This window comes from Pelophylax lessonae (assembly GCF_965119305.1).
Source record: "Pelophylax lessonae genome assembly, chromosome: 2".
NCBI lineage: Eukaryota > Metazoa > Chordata > Amphibia > Anura > Ranidae > Pelophylax > Pelophylax lessonae.
Window position 1 is genome coordinate 399,730,003 of NC_138769.1, and position 21,071 is coordinate 399,751,073.

Below are 21,071 nucleotides of genomic sequence, written 5' to 3' on the forward strand. Positions count from 1 at the left end.
GACACATAGGAGAGAATGGTGGGGTGGTTAGTGGGTAATTTTACAAATGGTTAAAGATAATCTACATCTTTACTACTATGTGCATGCGGACAGAGGGTAGTTTACAAATAATGGCCTGTGTCAATTGCTGTACATCCAAAAACATCATAATTCGGGTGAAACTAGTAATACATGTAATGTAATGTAAAAAATCAAACATACCTTGATATAGTCCTTCTGCAAGACCTTGATGATGGCAGAGCAGGTCTCAGGGATGATGATACCAAGAGCTTGGGGGGAGATGCCTGTGGTGAACTTCAGATCCTGCAGGCTTCTCCCTGTTGCAAGATACCTCAACGTCGCAATTAACCTTTGCTCAGGAGTAATTGCAAGCCGCATACAAGTATCCTGCTTCAGAATATAGGGGGACACCAGGGCAAGAAGACGGTAAAAGATGGGATCCGTCATCCTCAAATAATTCCTGAAGTCATCAGGATTATTTTCCTGGAGCTCCCTCAGCAAGGACATATGAGAAAATTGATCACGGTTAAGCAACCAATTTTTCGTCCAGGAGGTCCGCTTCTTCTTCCTATTGCTCGTACGTCGTCTCAGAGCCAAAACTCCAACACTAACGACAGCAACGGACGAATTCACGGTCGCCATAATAAATTCTCGAACGATGTCTCGGAAAATAGCGAAATGTCGTCAACCAAACAAATGCTACCGAAATCAGCGCGAGATGCCCAGAAGGGTCACGGCCAAACACTCACTTCCTCTTTTGTAGCGGCGAACGTGCGTGGAACGTAGTGACGTCATTTTCTGTCGGCAGACAAATGTCCTGGGCAAGTTTTGAGCACTTTTCAACAGACAAACAACAAACACACCAGCCGCGAACATTTGTAGGACGTTCTGTCGGCCGACGATCGGTACGTGTGTACGGGGCTTAACTGAAGGTCTGCTTTAAAGACTAATGGGCCAAACACACTATAAGATTTTCTGAAGACTTTCCTTTAGACTTACCAAAACCATATAATAGGAGGTCAAACCTAAACACTTTCAATTTGTATGCAATCTAGCAGGCCCTTGCACTACATAGATAAGGTAAATCTGAAGGAAAAAGTCTTCAGAAAATCTTATAGTGTGTATGGCCCTCAAGCCTTTTTCTGACACTTGTTGCTTACAACTTAAAATCAGTATTTTTTTTGCTAGAAAATTACTTAGAACCCCCAAACATTAAATATATTTTTTTAGCAGAGACCCTAGAGAATAAAATGGCAGTGGCTGCATTTTATGTCACACTATTTGCGCAGTGGTCTTTTAAATGCATTTTTTTGGGAAAAATACACTTCAATGATTAAAAAAAAAAAAAAAAAATATGCACCAAATATTGAGGGAACCAAGTATTATTGATAACCAGTGGCTGCATGCTGAGTCATGCTCTTTAAAAAAAAAGTTAAAAATAAAAATGGTAAATTCAGGAGTTTATTGCACTGCCTTTAATGCGCTACCTCTACATTAAGAGATAAGTGGTCTGGAACATTGACAGAACATCATGTGCTCTTGCAAAATTCCACTGATAGCTCTCTTATTAAGTTTAATAGGAAACAGCCTACACTGAGGTTAGGACAACAAAGACATCAGAGATCAAATGACTAGTACCTATTGCATAAGATTAGTCATAGGACATACTGGGCCCTGGTACAAACACCTTTAACACAAAGCAACCTTGATCATACAGCAAGCATTTTCACCTATCAGGCTCATCAATGCACATATATTTTCCAACTTGCTTCAGCTTCTCCAGAGGGCAGACTTCATGACTTTAGCACAGTTGCTCTATTTGCTAGATTATACAAGTTAGGTGGAGCCTTGTGGAGCTTAGTCACCCCATGGTTCCTTATAGCTTTATGGATTTCATTGAAGTTCCTGGTTTGCATCATACCCATTTGGAGTTATAATTGTTCCTATTTGCCTAGGAGGAACAGGGAAACTGGGACCTTGTAAGAGTCCTGACAGGTGTCAGATCTGGTAAATTAGCAAAATGACATCTCATCATTACAGTCCTAAAATAAGATATAAGAAGTTTTACAGTGGTTTACCTCTCTGGTATCTACCAAAAGTGGAAATAAGTTCTGAGTGGCCTGACCTTATAACATAACTCCAGTCTAAAACTTCTAATTTTAAATAGAATGAAGAAGGGTTTGAACCTCTGTCAGGTTTGAAGATGCCTTCATATGGTAGATTTTCCTTCACTTTTTACCCCAAATGATAGAATCAAATTTGTAATACGGTGGGTTTAATAAGCAAAAAATGTCTCTGGGTAAATAATGCCTTTAGGTTGAAAAAGCGAATTAATGATAAAGCAGTTTTTTGTTGTTGTTGTTGGTTTTTCTGCTACCTGCTTGTCTGGGACTCCTTCTTGGGCCATGTACTTTTTTTTTTTTTATTGTTCCTGTTCCTGGGCTTGAGCTAATCTTAGGTGATTTTGCAACCACTCCTCCTCTTGCTGTTTTCCCTCTCATGTTTATAGGTCTTAATGACTGTCCCCCCTAATCGCAGCCCCATATGATGTTTCCTCAATACCCCCGAGTGTGATGGAGAAAAAAAAAAAGAGGAAGATACTAAATTCCTCTGCCAATATCTTTGTGATCACAGCCAGCATAGATCAACAAATCTGCAACAGTTCACAAGTTCAATAAATTCAAAAGTGCAAAAAAACAAGGAACTCACCACTCGCTGCTTCTGGGCTGGGGTTTGTTATGGGGGTTGCAATAATTTCCCAGGACGAATAGCAAGTGATGTGGGATCAACTTTTCTTCTTGAATGGTTGTTTTAGATCGGGGGGGGTGGGGGGGGTGGGGGGGGGGCTCCAGGAGGGCTCTATTAGAGCGGCTTTTATGGTTCCCTTTTGCAGCTGACGCTTCTGGTGCTGATTCTGTTTTACACTAGCGCCTCTGTATTTCGAGACCTTGCTCTATCTCCTCTGACTCTGAACGCTTGGCTGGTCTCTCCGCTCTCCTTCCAACTCCCCAGCTGTCTTCCGGGTACCTCCAAGCGTCATTGGCAACCTCCTTTCGGCTGCTTTCATCGCAGGCTTTATCGCCAGCCGGTGATGCCTCGGCTCAGTAATTGCTGGCCCGCCCTCGCTTCCCGGACCCGTTGAAGACGCTGGGTTTCTGCCTGCTAGGATCCACCGCTCCAGCTGGCCACAGTTAAGCTGGTAAGGGACTCCAGACCCTCCAAAACAGAAGAGAGGAGGCGAGACAATTCTAGGCTGGATAGAGGGTGTAGGTGAAAGGGGGATCGTGAGCCTAGCACTTCATTGGAAGGATGGCTGCCTGGAGCTCCTAGCACGGGCTCCCTACGGGTGCCATTTGTGGGCTCCTCCCCCCTTTAGGTTTCTTTTTTAGACTTCCTCTCCTTTATTGTCACCTAGTGATCCAGCCAGCAAGTCTGCAGATGTTACAGGTAAAGGGTAGAGACAAACCATTTAACGCTGACCGAGTGCATACAAGGATCAGCTTTTATACATTTCTGTAAGACCTTTATCCCAAAACTGTTGCTGTAACTATCTGTAAAGTGTTAGCTGGAGCTTGGCTTTAATTTGTTAGTGGGTTTAAAACTGCTAGTACATCCAACACTCTCCTTCACCCATATTGACCATGCTGCTGTCCAAAGTTGTCTCTGATGCTCATTTATCCGGAGTGGGGGCACTCTTATACAGGAGGTATGCTTACTGGCCAGATCACCAGGGAACAAAAAGCATAAAAAAAGAAAATTAAGACAGCCACCATATCTAATTATTGGTAAGCTGCAATATATATAATATATATATTTTTTTAAATTTAATACCACATTAAGTATTATATTCCTTAATTTCTAGTATGCATTTACTGTAAAAAAAAAAAAAAAAAAAACACTAGATGTATTATGCAGCCTTCTTAATTGCTTTTCCCTCTTTGCTCTTGTTTTGCCAATGCTAAAGCATCATATAGTTTTATATTGATGATTGAACTGCATTCTTTTCCCAGAAGTGTTATATTTTAAAATTATACTTTTAATCATAAGTGCAATGTTTATGTTACCCTTCTTTCAGGGAGACAAACTATGGGGTGGAAGATTTGTTGGCAGCATTGACCCCATTATGGAAATGTTCAATTCTTCAGTGTCTTATGACCAGAGGATGTGGTCAGCTGACATCAGGGGAAGTCAAGCTTATGTAAAAGCCTTGGAAAAGGCAGGACTTGTAAGCCCAACGGAAATGGAACAAATTGTAACAGGCTTGGATCAGGTAACGTTCAGTTTGATTTTTTTTTTTTCCCCTACATCATACAGTTTTTTTGGTTTGGATGCCAAATGGAAGATCTTGCTGTCAAACTCAGCTGCATTGTTTGGTTTTTGTAGGGTACAACTAAAAGAAACCTTCAGTAAGAAAAATACATTGGGGTCTATCTTATGTCCAGCGAATCTGCAAGAACTTTTTTTTTTTCTGTGTAAATTGCACAAAAATAAATGTTGTTGGGTTATTTATCTCTTCTAAAGAACTGCTGTTATATGGGAAGCAGGAAAATTCCACATTCTGACCACTAGTGGGAGCTGCAGAGCATAGGAAATACATATGTTTTTGTAACAATAGATACGAATCTAACAATTCTGGAGAATACTAGGGGAAACTGTCAATTAAATGTAACCACTGGTTCCATTGGTTGACCTCCTTCATAGACTGTGTCCTGGGTAGATAAGTAAATCGATCCAGGATTCCAGAGCTTTCATACAGCAAAACATATACAGTATATTACACACTGCATTGCTTGCAATATATTATAGTAGACATTTTGGCTATATAACATTGCATATAGCATAACATGGCTAATCTACTTTAGCATATTCAGCAGTGTACATGGCCCAAGTACCTACACAATTTTACCAAAAGTTTTGGGATGCCTGCCTTTACACGCATATTTACACCAATGACATCCCAGTCTTAGTCTGTAGGGTTCAGTATTGTGTTGGCCCACTCATTGCAGCTATAACCGCTTCAACTCTTTAGGAGTGTGTCTATGGGAATGTTTGATCATTCCTCTGAAAGCGCATTTGTGAGGTCAGGCACTGATGTGGATGAGAAGGCCTGGCCCGCAGTCTCCACTCTAATTCATCCCAAAGGTGTTCTATCGGGTTGAGGTCAGGACTCAAGTTCCTCCACCACAAACTCACTCATCCATGTCTTTATGGACCTTGCTTTATGCACTGATGCGCAGTCATGCTGGAACAGGAAGGGGAAATCCCCAAACTGTTCCCACAAAGTTGGGAGCATAAAATTGTCCAAAATGTCTTGGTATGCTGACCCCTTAAGAGTTCCCTTCACTGGAACTAAGGGGCCAATCCCAACCCCTGAAAAACATCCCCACGCCAAAATCCCGCCCCCCACCAAATGATTTGGACCATTGCACAAACAAGGTCCATAAAGACATGGATGAGTGAGTTTGGGGTGGAGGAATTTGACTGGCCTGCGCAGAGTCCTGACCTCAACCCGATATGAATGATCGGGATATGGGATGAATTAGAGCGCAGACTGCAAGCCAGGCCTTCTCGTCCACATCAGTGCCTGACCTCAAACATGCTTCTAGACAGCCTTCCTAGAAGAGTTGGAGCTGTTATAGCTGCAAAGGGTGGGCCAACTTAATATCGAACCTTACGGACTAAGACTGGATGGCGTTAGTTCATGTTTGCGGAAAGGCAGGTGTCCCAATACTTTTGGTAATATAGTGTAAATACAGTATGTTGTATAGCTTGCCAACAATCAGAGAGGCTGCTATGTTACAGATTAGGAAGAGTGCAGTTATCTGCTCAAGCTACGGTTTGTCCAGCTCTCATTGGAGCCATTTCACACTGCTCCGGGACGGCCGCGGAGTGAATTGCACAGGAGTCCTGTGCGTCTTCTGGTCCAATCTTTTGTTACAAAATGCATGTTTATAGTGCTTCTAGCATGCCTCTGTGTACATTCACATCAGTCCCTGCTCTCAAGGAGCTTACAATCTAAGGTTGTTAACTTACGATCATACACACACATACTGGGGCCAATTAAGACAGGAGCCAATTAACCTACCAGCATGTCTTTTTGGAGTGTGGGAGAAAAACCACCCAGGCACAAGGAGAACATGGCAACTCCTGGCAGCTTGCACTATGGTTGAGATTTGAACCAATGACCCTAGTCCGGCCAGGCAGAAGTGCTAACCACTAAGCCACTGTACTGGCTCACACTATTTTTACAAAACTTTCATCAGGCCCATTTTTGCAAAGTATTTAATTTTATATTGTTGATACCATGCAGCTGATATTGTGGACTGGCTGGTTAATATACCTTTCACATAAATTTACAGTCTTAGCAGCAAGAAGACAACTCTGATGGGTCTTTTCAGATTACACTGTTTTGGTGCCAGGGTTCTTCTCAGTTCTGTTGTACCCATGCAGGCAATCCTTCTTCATTTGTCATTCTCCGCTCCCCAGTCTCAAGCTACATTTTACCAGCAGAACCAATGGTAGATTACCCTATATATCTGGGGAATGTGAAGGTAGGATAAGAACACCAGACAGCACTACACTGATGTTGGCAACCCCAATAATGGAGTAGCAGTAACCTGGTGCAAGAAGGCAAATGACACACGAAATGGGGGGGGGGGGGGGGGGTTGGAGGAGGCTCCAGAAAACTGCCTTCATTTATTTATTTATTTATTTATTTATTTATTTTATGGAGGCAATTCCTAGAATTTTCAGACTGGGTATTATCCTAGAATCAAAACCATTCAAGGATTCTGCTCAATGAAGGACACTACCTGACAGCGTACCATGTCTACTACTAAGCCTTTTTTTTTTTTTTTTCCTCCAATCCTAAACCTTCCCTCCCACTTTGTCCTTTTCTGCACAGATCCTGATCCTGATTCTGAACCCCAATCTATGTGCTTAGAGCCTCCAGACCAGTGTTTCTCAACTCCGGTCCTCAGGGCACACTAACAGGCCAGGTTTGCAAGAAAACTGAAATACATCACAGGTGATATCATTTACTGCTCAGTGACTGCAGTATTCTAGTCTGCATTTCCCCAAGGTAATACTTAAAATCTGGCCTGTTAGTGTGCCCTGAGGACCGCAGTTGAGAAACACTGCTCCAGACCAATCTGTGTGATCTCTGTGTGGACCAGCAAACACTTTTTAAAGCTCTGATGTCCATTATGCGAAGACCATAATGTTTTTATTCTATAGGAGCCAGCCTATACAGTATATAACCAGCAGTTCCTTGCCGCCCCTGGCAGGCATAAGATCACAGATTAGTAAATTTCACAAATCCTGCCATGCTAGATTATACTAGAGATGGTGCGTAGGGCTTGGCTCTTCACATTTTCTATCTAAAGACAACGCAACATCGCATATCAATAACAATGTTTAGTTTACTTAGGCTGCACATTTTGGGAAATGGAGGGGTACATTTAAAATGGCAAAAACTTATGATTTATGGAGGTACCACTACAGTATGTTTGCATGCTCGGGAAATTAAAGGTTCATTTTTAAGGGACTTGTCAGAATAGAAAAAAGGAGGCTGACATTTTTTTTATTCTTGCTTATCCATGTTTAAAGTCCTTGCTTATGACTCTGAACAAGTTTTTAGCTCAGGACTCCTGACTTCACTGGCTGTATAGTTCATCCTATGCATGATATTGCAAGAATAGAATTTCTGCATTTGTGAAATACATTGTATGAAACATTGTTTATTTCTTACAGATCCACGAGGAATGGTCTAAAGGCACATTTGTATTGACAAAAGCTGATGAGGATATACACACTGCCAATGAACGTCGCCTCAAGGTAGCCATTCATTTAGTCATTTTTTTTTTTTTTTTTTTTACCGGCATTAACCGGGCTTCATTAATACACATGCCCCTGTTGGCACTTTGGCAACACAGCCAAGGACCAGACCGTCAAAAGGACAGTTGGGCCTGGGCATGTCTGACAATTTTTGTATCCAGTATACCAAGAGGATTTTGATAACATTTTATCTGTATACCAGTGTCCAAAACCAGCATTGCATTATGGCCCTGATCCAAAAGTTAATATAAAAATGTTGTGTCATTAGGGTAAATTATAATACCAAAATGAAATAGAGCAGGTACCTACATCCCAATTCATAGATCAAAAATAGACCAAGGACTAAAGTCCTACCACAAAGTGGCCAATTGGAGGGCTTGTATAGGGGGACTTTAGTGGTACTTAATAATTGATTCGACCAACGATATTATAAAAAAATTTTGTTACAAACTTTATTCCATTTTTTAACATGGACATAAAAAAGAAAAACGGGAACAATATATTTAGTCCTATTTTCGTTTTCTTTTTTATGTCCATGTTAAAAATTGGAATAAAGTTTGTAACAACATTTTTTTATAATATCGTTGGTCGAATCAATTATTAAGTACCACTAAAGTCCCCCTATACAAGCCCTCCAATTGGCCACTTTGTGGTAGGACTTTTTTTAGTCCTTGGTCTATTTTCTGATCAAAAAGTTCTTTTTTTTTTTTTTTTTTTTAAGTGTTAATGAACTATTTAAGTTTAACATACCTGTAGCTGATTCCAATACACATCTGACCATTCCTTTCTGTGTTTTATGTTTGAGGAAAACAATCTTATCTTCATTTATATTGTCCAGCAATATATTCCATTAAGATTTTCTCTCCTTGGCACTTTGTCTCTCATTTCTACAAAAAAAAAAAAAAAAGTGAGACACCACACTTGCATACTTATTCTATACAGTTGTTATGTATTTTACTAAGTCACATTACCTGGCATGAGGCTTTTTTCATAAGTCATGAGGATGGCTTTTAATCATACTTTTGATTTATTCACCTTTTACTATTTTCACAATACAAGATGGGGCCAGGAACCTTTCCATTTTCTGCCTCCAATATTGTTAGAGATATGCTTCCTTATAGCTAAACTCAAGGCAGATATAAAGCACAAACTAGTGCAGTTATCAATTCAATAATATATCAAAAAATATATTTTTAGAAGTGCAACAGTGTAAGTACCTGAGTTTGATTTGGTATCATCCTCTTGCAATCCGCCGTACAGCAGAGCTCAGACGGGGGGATGTTGAAAGCCCATTAATTAATTTGCTGACATGGAGCATGCCAATAGAAGGTGAAAACAAAGTGACAGAGAGTGAGTTCTTCAGTTTGCTGCTTCTCCTTCACTGTCAAGGCACAAGCTGGGGACAGAGAGGAGACCTGTAAGTGGTACTCAACCAAAAATTCTCCTGCCCTGCCAGAGAAAAGGGCTGTGCTGCTTGACAAAAAGCTGTGTAAATCTCAGAACTGGATGGACATGAATTCAAAGTAACTTCCTCCTATATAATTTATCTGTGTATTTAGTTGTCTGCCTGGAGTTTCTCTGTAATAATATAATAATTTAATGATATTGTGGATGTTTAGTTTAAACAACCAGTGGATAGACCCCGTGAGGCAATGGGTTATAGCACACCATTGCACTTTACATGCTTGTAATCCACAGCAACACATTGGATGCCATGAGGTACTGCCCTTTATTCTTTAGTTGGTCATGCACTGCATAACCCTTGTGAGCCAACCAGGTGTGTGTGTGTGTGTATTTATATGTGTGTGAACCTCTTTCCTATTAGGTGTCGTCATAATGAGAGGTTATGACTACATTTTTTTTTCAATCTTTTAAAAAAAAAAAAAAAAAAAAAAATTCTTGGTTTTTACACATTGTCTATAAAAACGGAATAGGCATAGAATTGCTGTGTGTGGTTGTTTTTTTTTTTTTTTTTTTTTTTTTTTTTACTGCCTCCAGCCAGGAACCATTGACTGAGACCATAGTGACATTTTTTATTACATTAGTGCTGCTGCCAAAACCTTGTATCAGCCATCGGAAAAATATAACGGTTTATAATGGTAACTCAACATTCCATTCAATAAAATGTTATAGAGTTCTAATTTAAAGTATAGATTAATTCATTGTGCATCCTTCTATAGTGTGTTTAATTCAACCTCTTACCCCTTATTACTTTTTTAAATATACCTGTGATGAATACTTCTCTTGTCTTACTTCTGTCTAGGAGCTAATAGGAGAACCTGCGGGGAAGCTCCATACAGGACGCAGCCGAAATGATCAGGTATCTGCCATTCTTTGATACACTATTTATTATTGTGATAGAACCTTATTATTTATGGCCTATTATATTTGGTTCACAGCAAATCTTGCCCTGGTGAGACCTAAATGGTATTTTAAATGTAATAGAAGATGAGGTAAATCGGCGCTGCCAAGGATAATATGTCAATCAGTAGGTTATGTGTATTTATATCATTTAAAATGCCAAATGAATATGGGTAATTGCACTGAACCAATAAATAAGTGATACAATATAAAAACACACATTAATAAGTGATGTAATATACAAACAAGAATAAATATGCACGATATATAAAAAATAAAGGCAAGTAAATGCAAATTAAAGTGACAGTGACCGGATTGAGAATATATATAAAATATAAAAGTAATGTTATAGAAAGAAGTAGTGTATCAATAAAAATAGTTAATTGAATACCATAAAATATAATAAATATCAGGTGAAGTAATAAATATATGGTGTAATAAATTATTATTGAAGAAAAAAAAAAAAAAATATATATATATATATATATATATATATATATATATATATATATATATATATATATATATATATATATATATATATATATGGATCTGAATGATCCAATAAGAAAGTCCATACAAATGTAAAAAATAAAGAGCAATTTACCTCACCTTCTATTACATTCCTGAATATAGTTTATATACTATATTTTGGGGTAGGCTGCAGCCATTTTTTTATACTTTTTTATCCATTAGCGCAGATTTCTTTAACACACTAAGGCTCCTTTCACACGGCCGCTCCATGTGAAAGGTCCGCTGCGGGACTTTTTTTTTTTTCCACGGAGCGGATGACATTTCTGTCATCCGCTCCGTGTGCCCGCATATCATCCCATCCGTTTGCGGATGATATGCGGACATAATGTAAGTATATGGCACTGCGGATGTCAGCGGATGACACCGCTGACATCCGATTTTCCTTCCTTTCCGTTTTTTACACGGATGGAAAAATGGGGTTCTGTTCCATTCGTAAAAACGGAACAGAACTGACAGGAGGAAAATCGGGTGTCAGCGGATGGTATTCCGCTGACACCCGCAGTGCCATTCACTTACATTATGTCCCCAAATCATCCGCAAACGGATTGGATGATTTGCGGACACACGGAGCGGCCGTGTGAAAGGACCCTAAATTGTATTTTCTCCATCATTCAGGTAGACACCTACACACGCTAGTGCTAAGTCAGTCATAAGTTAGTTTGTTGTATGTTTTTAAGTGTTGAAGGAATGCCTTTCTGACAATCATCCATGACCTGCCTGCAAATATGCACACAAAATATGCACAGGTAGATGAAAATATGGACCATTGCTCCCCACAGATAATTCTATGCCCTGTCACTTAAGTGCAAACGTTTCTGAAGGCCACAGATACTGTATGATTTAAATTACTTAAACCCTTTATGCTTCATCACGGCAGGAATATGAAAAAAAAAGATAGTGAATTGAGCAATGAGTCCTATTTATTTCCAAAAGACACCTATCCAGATAACCGGTACATCATTAGGAGTAGTTGGTAAATCAACTCATTCAAGGCTATAGAATAGGACTGCTAAGCAATTGGCGGGGGGGGGGGGGGGAGATAGGAGTACATAAATAATATAATACCCTTTTGCTTGGTGCAATCATATGTGGAGGGCTCTGGTGATTAGCTGTTGAAGACGGCTCAGTTGCATGCAATGGGAAGCTGACAGCTCCTGCAGCTAATTGAGGCAACTCGCCTGTAATGGTTCATGAAGCAATTACCTGTGAGTGATGGGCCCTGAATGCAGACTGTCTGTGTCCAAGGACCATCGCTTGCAGGTAATCGCTCTATTAGTTACTACATGCGAGTGGCCATGATTAGTTGCAGGAATTGTCTGCCTCCCATTGCTTTCCGTTGGGCTTCCTCTCACAACTAACTGCCAGGAACCCTGCTGGGGTCCCCGCATATGATCAAACATGGCCCTAGGCCCTATTCTCAAATGTAAATGGGTGCTAACACACTTCCTTCCTAGGCTGACAGCTCCTACTCACTTTACTTTACCTATGGCAGAACACTGTCTCTCTAAGAAAGGACTACAGAACACCTTCGCCTTCCTTTTTCTGCAAAACATAGGCGGCAGTATTCTGTAATCAACAGAGAACCTGAAGCGATACTTCTGGATAAAGAGTTCCGTAGAGGCAGAAAGCACAAGAAGTTATTAGCTCAGCAGAGTTAACATCTCTTTTCTTGCACTTTTCAAACAGAAATAACAAAACCCTTCCAATGGTATATTTATTAAGCCAGAAGAACCCAACAAGAAAAGTTACTTTCATACATACACTTTTTTTACATCTGGGTGTTTTTTTTATTTTGCTCACAGGTTGTAACAGACATGAGGCTGTGGCTGCGAGATTCCTGCTCTGCTCTTTACTTACATTTGACACGTCTTATCAGGACCATGGTAGACAGAGCTGCAATGTAAGTGAAGGCTGTGTAGTCTATTCTGCTTTAGTAAATATCTTTGTGAGCTTTGTACAAAGAGCAGTTCAGTCACCAAAGGAAAGCAATAAGTAAGTGGCAATCGCTAACCAGTGAATCATGGATAGTGTATGTGTTCAAAATGTTAAGGTGGGTGCGTGCGCTAGGGTTTACAAAATTACCCACCAGAGAACTGGAAATTACAGGAGTAGGGGAGGATAAGAGAAAGAGTGAAAAGAGCAGGAAAGACGTGGCAAGGAGAAAGGGCAGGGGTTGATGGTATGCGGGTGAAAAGACATTCATGAGAGAAGCAGGAGATGAATTGGGAAAAGGAAGAGGGCCTTGGCAGTATAGGGGTCAGTGGATGATGGTCGAATGCTTTTTAAATCAAGCTTTTGGAGTGTTCTTTTGCTTGATTTGTGTAGATTATGCCATGATACTGACTCACCAGAAGTTTTTACCTATAACCATATGTATTTGCACTTCAGTCACATGAAACCCCTTGACTACACACAGGTGATCTCCATTTAACCAGTTATATATTCTTGGAACATCATTGGCTAAGTGACCATTTTGGTGTATCCAATGGGTGTATTCCGCTTTTTTTGTTTTCTTTTAAAATAAGTCAATTTCTGTTCATCAATAAAAAAAAAAAAGAATAAATCCACGGTTTTGCAGTGGTCTATGACCGTAAAATATGAATTGGCCCAAGGGGTGAATAGTTTATGTAGGCATTGCATATGCTGAGGGCAATCTGTCCAGTAATTTGGAAGCAGTTTTGTAACCTGTTACACATGTAACCACTACCTTTACACTGACAACTTCACACAACAGTGTGTGGAGCTTACCTAACTGCACCAGCACTGAAATATTGTATATAGAGTACATTTATTAAAAAAAAAAAAAAAAAAAATAGTGACGCAATATTCCCTGTAGAAAAAAGAGAAATAGCTGCCAGCATTACTGTGATTGGGAAATGCAGGACAACTGCCTACGAACAAGAAGGTTATGACCTGCTGCTTACAACATAATGCTTGCTGAATGCGGATGTTCACTCTGTTTTTGTAAGAAATCCTTGAACCTTTACAGACCAATGTCCTCACATTGCCACTGTTGTATTTGGGCAACATTAACTATCTGGCTACGTTCTGGTTGTCTTGCATTAAAGGAACACTTTTCTAAAACCTTTATTTGTAAAAGTATGTTTATAGAGCAAGTAAATTTGTGCAAATTTTTTTTTTTTTTTTTTTTTTTATATATATTATCCATCACACATCTGTCATGCACAGTTAACGCACAACTGTAGTTGTGTGATTGTCTTTTTAAAGTGCTATTTTTTTTGTATTCGCATATTTCTAAGCATGAGCAAGTTAAGCTCACATTTACAACACAAATACCTTAAAATAGCCATACCTGATGAAAATCTTAGGTTTGTGGCTGACTGAAGTTTGGGGGAGCAATCGATTGTACAGGTTGGAAAAACCTGATCCAGTCACTGTCCGCACTCTTAGTATTGGTCATCTCCTTCGCCCATTCATATGTTACAAAAATAACCTTTCCAGTATATCTATCCACCACTCCGCCAAGGTGCTTAAGGACAGTTGGATGTTGCATTCACATCCTGCTTTCTGCATAGGTGTAATGTCAGCCTAAGGCCCCTTTCACACAAGGGAGTCCATCGGTGGACTCAGTTTATCTCAGCGGGGGATTGATCTGTCGATCCCCCACTGAGCAGGCAGGTGGCAGCTCTGTCTCCGCGCTGTGTGAGGAGACAGAGCTGTCAGGTCCTAGCTGTTCTCTATGGGGGAATCGGATGGGAACGGACCGCCTGTCCATTCTCATCCGATCCGCTGGACAGATGGAAAATAGGGTTTCCATCTGTCTAGATTTGACATGCCGGATCAGATCGGATGTCAGCGGACATGTCTCCGCTGACATCTGATGCCCCATAGTGAGGCATGGGGCATCCGTTCAGATCCACCTAAAAAACTGACAGGCAGATCTGAACGGTCCGCTAGTGCAGTGGTTCTCAAATCCGGTCCTCGGGACCCACTAACAGGCCAGATTTTAAGTATTACCTTGGGGGATGCAGACTAGAATACTGCAATCACTGAGAAGCAAATGAGATCACCTGTGATGTAATTTAGTTATCTTGCAAACCTGGCCTGTTGGTGGGTCCCGAGGACCGGATATGAGAACCACTGCGCTAGTGTGCCTTACTTTTCTGTTTTGTTATGAAGATTGTCACACCACAGAAAGTTAGTGGGGTTCTAGGGGCAGATAAAGATCTCCTTCCCATAATTCGAAAAAGGTGGTCTGACATAGGAATTGAAGGGAACCTCCCCAACAAGAACAACAGAACAAGATACTCTCCTATTGTCAGTGATCACTATGGTGAGATCCCCTCCATGGTGACACATACAGCAATAACATTTTAAGGTATAAAATAGAGCGGAGCGCCAAAAAAGCTAAATCTGTAAGATGATTACATACAACATAACCCATGATACTTATTTATTAAGCACTCACACTTACACTGTTTACTCTGAAGCCAGATTTTAGGAACCCTGACATGAGTTGGTTATCAACCTCTAATTAAAAAAAAAAAAAAGTATTTAACTGTGCATTTTACCGATTCTTCCTTTTGGTGCTTCACTCTTACAATTCAAGAACTTTATTGCAGTCTATCACCACTAGGGATATTTTCCCCTCACGTCTCAACGATCACCGACACTAGGAATAGAAGTGAGCTCTCACCCAAACTCCCCAGCCTACGTGCTATTCCAACACCTAAAGACCTAGCTTCCGACTACCACACCTTCACACCCTGTTCACACCTCAGTGTTTTTCAGCTTGTAAAACGCTCATCTCTGAAGTCTCAAAACGCCCAACAAGCAAAATCCCATTCATTTCAATGGCCCCTGTTCACATATGAGCGTTTTGTCATCTGAAGCAAAACGCCTGAAGCTCAAAAACTACATGAGCTTCTTTTTTGGCAGATTACAGGTGTTTTTGTCTCATGTTAATGCCTGCCTCCAAACACCTGCAAAAAAATTCTTGAAAAACGCGTGAATACGATCCGCTCAGGTGTGAATGTAGCCTCAAGGTTTTCAATGACTCTTTGATCCAGCACCACTCCTAACCTATTTGTCTCATCAAGAAAATCCAGACAGTGGTTCTTACCAACTACAGAAAAAGGTACTGTCTGTAGTTACACTTAAGGACTGAAAGCCATATTCAAATTTGGTAGATGAAAAGTTTGTTAAGGGCACAGACTGGCATATATGTGTGTGTGTGTGTGTGTGTGTGACCATAGCAGGAAATATAGTAAAGAAAAACAATCCCAGAGTCCATTCACCACACATAACTACAACAAATATTAATTATGTATCAATTATGCAAATGCACAGCTTATACATTGCAACATTTTAAACGTGTGAAATGTGAGAGAGAGATTACACCCTTTGCAGCTATAATGGCTTCAACTCTCCTGGGAAGGCTGTCCACAAGGTTTAGGAGTGTCTATGGGAATATTTGACCATTCTCCTAAAGCGTATTTGTGAGGTCAGCCACTGATGTGGACGAGAAGGCCTGGCTCGCAGTCTCCGGTCTAATTCATCACAAAGATGTTCTATCCGGTCGAGGTAAGGACTCTGTGTGTGCCATTCCACTAGCTCATCCATGTCTTTATCTTGCTTTATGCACTGGTGTGCAATCATGTTGGAACAGTAAGGGGTCATCCACAAACTGTTCTCACAACGTTAGGAGCACGAAATTTCCAAAATGTCTTGGTTTACTGATGCCTTAAGAGTTCCCTTCACTAAAACTAAGGGGCCAAGTCCAACGCCACAGCATAATTCCTCCTCCACCAAATGATTTGGACCAGTGCACAAAGCAAGGTCCATAAAGACATTGATTGAGTTTGGAGTGGGGGAACTTGACTGGTCTGCACAGAGTCCTGACCTCAACCCCTAGATGCAGGTGTCCCAATACTTTTGGTAATACTGTGTGTGTGTGAATATTTTAATATACAATATTATAATCCTATGTCCATATTTTTAATTTCAGAGAAGTTGATATACTTTTTCCAGGATATACACACATGCAGAGGGCTCAGCCTATACGCTGGAGTCACTGGATCCTAAGGTAATTTAGCCCAGACTTTAAAAAAAACCTTCTTACCTTTTTGGTTCAGTAAAAAATATTTCCGTTATTACATTTCAAGCCAAACAACTGTGCAATAGATTATTTTTTTTTTTTTTTTTATGTAATTAAGACCGCTAGTCTGTTATGTTTTTAATTGAAGCTGCATATGTTTAAAGCTTAGTGAATTGAGTTGGACAAATTTGATAGTGTTTCAGTAGAGAAAAAAATAAATAAATATATATATATATATATATATATATATATATATATATATATATATATATATATATATATATATATATATATAATTTATGAAATCTACATTTTTACTATATAATGAATATATAGGCTTTAGAGACTATACAGGGGAAAGAGAGAATGATGTAATGTTTTTCCCCAGTTATTTGTGCTTTTATATGCATGAAATCACCCAGAATAGTGAATATGTTTTGAATAGGGCCTATGGAATACCGAGCTAAGTGATGGTATAAAGTATTTAGAGTAGGGACCGACCAATTATCGGCAAAGCTGATATATCGAGGGCCAATCTGCACTTTCCCCAATCTATCGGAATCGACCCCTGAGTTTACCGATATTGCTGATATTTCAGAAAGTGCTTGTACCGGAGTGATGCCTGCAGCTAGGGGCATCATCCCGGTACCGGCGTCCATAGCCGACGGTCGGCTGTCTTGTAATGACAACTGATGCGGCTAAGAAGCCGCTCAGCTGTCATTACAAGAAGTGGGCCACCTTCCACGGCTTGCCTGTGTCTCCCGTCCCATCGGGCATCCTACCTGCATGGCCGCCGAAGACCCGATCAAAGCCGCATTCGGCTCTGATCGGGTCTCCATGTAAAAACCTGGAAGTGATGTCATGACATCACTTCTGGGTACTCTGCGCCAGATTTAAAAAAATTACAGCATTCAAAGCAGCCAAACTTGGCGTTTTTGAATACTTTTAAGTGCAGAGGAAGAGGTTTGGGGTCTTTTAGACTCCCAGATCCCTCCTCAAGAGTACCTGTGTTAAAAAAAAAAAAAAAAAAAAAGATTTTTAAATGTCCAAAAATATCAGTCGATACCGATATGCAATGACCAAAATATCGATATCGGCAATAAAAAACTATATCGGTTGATCACTAATTTAGAGTATTAAAGTGTAACGTTCAGTTCTTTAAATACCCAATAATTACAGAAATCTGCCTGCTGATATGCCAGTAATTTATTCAGCTTGTATTTTACTGTTTTGGGCAGAGTGATAAAATCCATTTCTTTAAAATAACAAAGAGCAAAAGAAACAGGACAGCTCTGAATTTTTAACAAAATTTAACTTTTTTTTTTTTTGCATTTATGAAACTGATATAATAAAATGCTTTCAATGGTACATTTAACAGGCCAGAGGAGAAGCAAATAAGAGAAGTACATTGTTGTTTTTAACATGCATTTTAAGTAACCATTTCGGCAAAGCTACTGTTACCACACTTCTACAATGGATTATGGAGAATGAACAATTGTTTGGTAGAATCAGAAGTTTGAGACTGAGAGCATCAGTATGGGCTTGAGCAGGCAGAGAGGCAACCTGCAGAGGGGATTATATGCAGTTTTTAAAGCACCATTTTTACCACACGTTTCTGATATCCAGGGCTTTCCTAGCATACTTGACATCCAGGGCAGATTTTATTTATTTTTTTTTTAACACCCACCTACACCAACATTTTTTTGGAAACACAAAAGAATTGTGCATAGTGTCCCTGCATAAAATACTATGTGGAGGTCATACAAACTGCATTCAGGGCTTATGATGTTTAAGTAGATCATGGGTGTCCAACCTTTTGGCTTCTCTGGGCCACTTTGAGTGTAGAGAAATTTTCTCAGGCCGCATATAAAATATATACTATTAGTTAAGGTATATAAGTAATAAAACACCGCCGCACCCTTCCCGTGCTGCCGCGCCCCCCCCACAGCACTAGTTTAACTAATGGATGATCCCCTCCGAGGCTGCCTCTGTGGCTGTGCCCCTGACTCGACTTCCTTCCTCCCCAGCAAAAAGAAAAAAAAATTGCCAGGGGGCAGTGGGCCGCATTGCCTGCGGTTCCGGGCCGCATGTTGGACATGCCTAAAGTAGATAGACACTTATGTATAGTTAAACAGTAACAGCTTCATTGTATAGACATAATAAATTACCCAGATCCAGTATTAAAACATTCCATGTCATTTTGTGAAGACAGTAATCCATACTGTGCATATTGCAGAAAGTACATCTGTTCGTCAATTACTCTGACAAATAGTAAGGACTTCCACACAGAGCCCTGTTAGCAAACCATTGCATTCTTGACATATTTTGTAATCTTAAGGAAACTTTTTAAACTTTCTCTACCATCTTCCTTCTGTTATTTTCCTATTATTGTTTACTACTAAAATATTATTCCTTAATTGCGCATAAGCATTAATTAATACATTTACTTACCAACAGGCACTTGGGCTAAGGAAAGACCTCAGCTAGGTGCTCTCCTCCCTAAGGGTGGCCATAGGTAGTCCGAATCTCAGCCGGTTTAGCAGGAACAAGTATGATCATTGGAGGAGAGCATATTGAGTCCCCAATGTTTATAAGTTAAAACAGCTTAGGTACTCACTTTTTTCACAATGTAAAACATGCATAATCCATGAGCACTGAGCTTGTCAAACGTCACTTCTGGTATGCCTCTGCCCATATCGGAAGTGACGTTTGACAAGCTCAGTGCTCGAGGATTGTGCCTGTTTTACATTGTGAAAAGCGTACCTTAGCTGTTTTAAACTAAAACTTTTATAAAACTATATTCCACTATGGAGACCCCCCTTTTGTACCCACACATATTATGGAGTGTTTTGAGAAGGAACCTCGGAAGGACCACAGAGGAGACATATATCAGTTTCAGGAGCCAGTTAAAAAGAAAAAAGGCAAAAGACCCCTGATGAGAGTGGAGATACTTGGAGCCACATCTTAAAGACACATAAACCTAACGCTGTTACCTTACAGCAGTAAGGTAAGCCAGCCATTTGCTGTTTGTTTCACTGTCTAGTGGTAATTCACATCACACAGTGAAGGGACAATATTCTAGACCATTTGGAAAAGGACTTTTGCAATTTGTTCACATTATTGTTTATTTTTTCACCATATACACTATTGTTTGTTTAGGCACATCAGGCCGATACAACAGTATATTTTATTTGGATATTATTGAACTTGTTTTACCATTTGTTCGTTGCATTTATATTAGAACTGAATGTCATTTGCTCTATTTGAGACCAGTAGTACAGTTTATATCTATTTTCTTATTTTAATAGTGCAGCACCACATCACTACATTTTCATTACTCTAGTAGCCATAAATTGGCTATACCGGTGCTTGATGACTGTTAGGAAATCTTTTCAATTAAAGTGATAGCGCAGGAGCCCTCACCACACAATACTGAGTACCCAGCATAGCTAGAGAACTGACCACTTAGTGTGGTCAGTTTTTAATAGGAAAGCAGAGGGACTGGGGGGAATACCATGGATTTCACATAAAGGAAGCAATCCAAAGCGAAAAGGAGAAATTTTCATACAAGCACATAGTACAGCTGGCACCTATCAGGAGTATGAAGTTTTGGGGTAACCAACGCTTTAGGTTGGCAGATGTTGAATGCCCAGCTGGGCCACCAGCCTGGGGGATTGATATTGCTGTTCAGCCACAGTACTTCACGACTTGAGTCTTCTGACCTTCCACAGGACAGTAGACAGCTTTCATATCAGGCACTGGGCAGGCTTATTACCAGAGGAGGACTGGGGCAGGGGGGCAAATGCCCCCTGGGCTGCTCTGATGCCCCATAAAAAGGCTGCAACGCTTCTGCCACAGACATGCCTAAAGGATTCCTGGTGAAGGGAAGTAAAAAGTCCCTGCAACCGACCTACTGAGTGTGGGACGAAGACAAGGACAGAGCACAGGCCTCCCCCCCCCCCCACCCACCCCCCACCTCCCTAGCATGGATGGTGTAAACTGTGTCTGAGCAGAGGCCGGTTCTATGCCCCACTGGAGACTCTCCTCCCCCAGCCAGCCCCGACCAAGCTTTCTCAGCTCCTCCCATTCAGCCTCCGCTGGCAAGGTCGGGAACCCAGATTCGGCTGGTGAGTAGAGGGTACCTGGAGCAGAGCTTTAGCATGGAATGGGGGTTAGGAGGCCGGGAAGAGGGAGAGTGGGAGGGGGGCCGAGTCGCTGCACCATGGGCCTCTGGTTTGTACTTGCCCCCTGGGCCGAAAGTTGCCAGTCAGCCCCTGCTTAT

General features: G+C 40.5%; 1 protein-coding gene across 1 annotated transcript in view; it reads left to right on the forward strand.

Annotated features, from left to right (window-relative positions):
• Nucleotides 1-21,071, forward strand: part of ASL (argininosuccinate lyase) — an 81,411-nt gene that overhangs the window by 28,023 nt on the left and 32,317 nt on the right. The window contains exons 3-7 of the mRNA XM_082246870.1: nt 4,076-4,270; nt 7,753-7,836; nt 10,100-10,156; nt 12,534-12,631; nt 16,700-16,777. Of these exons, the coding sequence (XP_082102996.1) occupies nt 4,076-4,270; nt 7,753-7,836; nt 10,100-10,156; nt 12,534-12,631; nt 16,700-16,777 (512 nt within the window). The remainder of the gene's footprint in view (nt 1-4,075; nt 4,271-7,752; nt 7,837-10,099; nt 10,157-12,533; nt 12,632-16,699; nt 16,778-21,071) is intronic.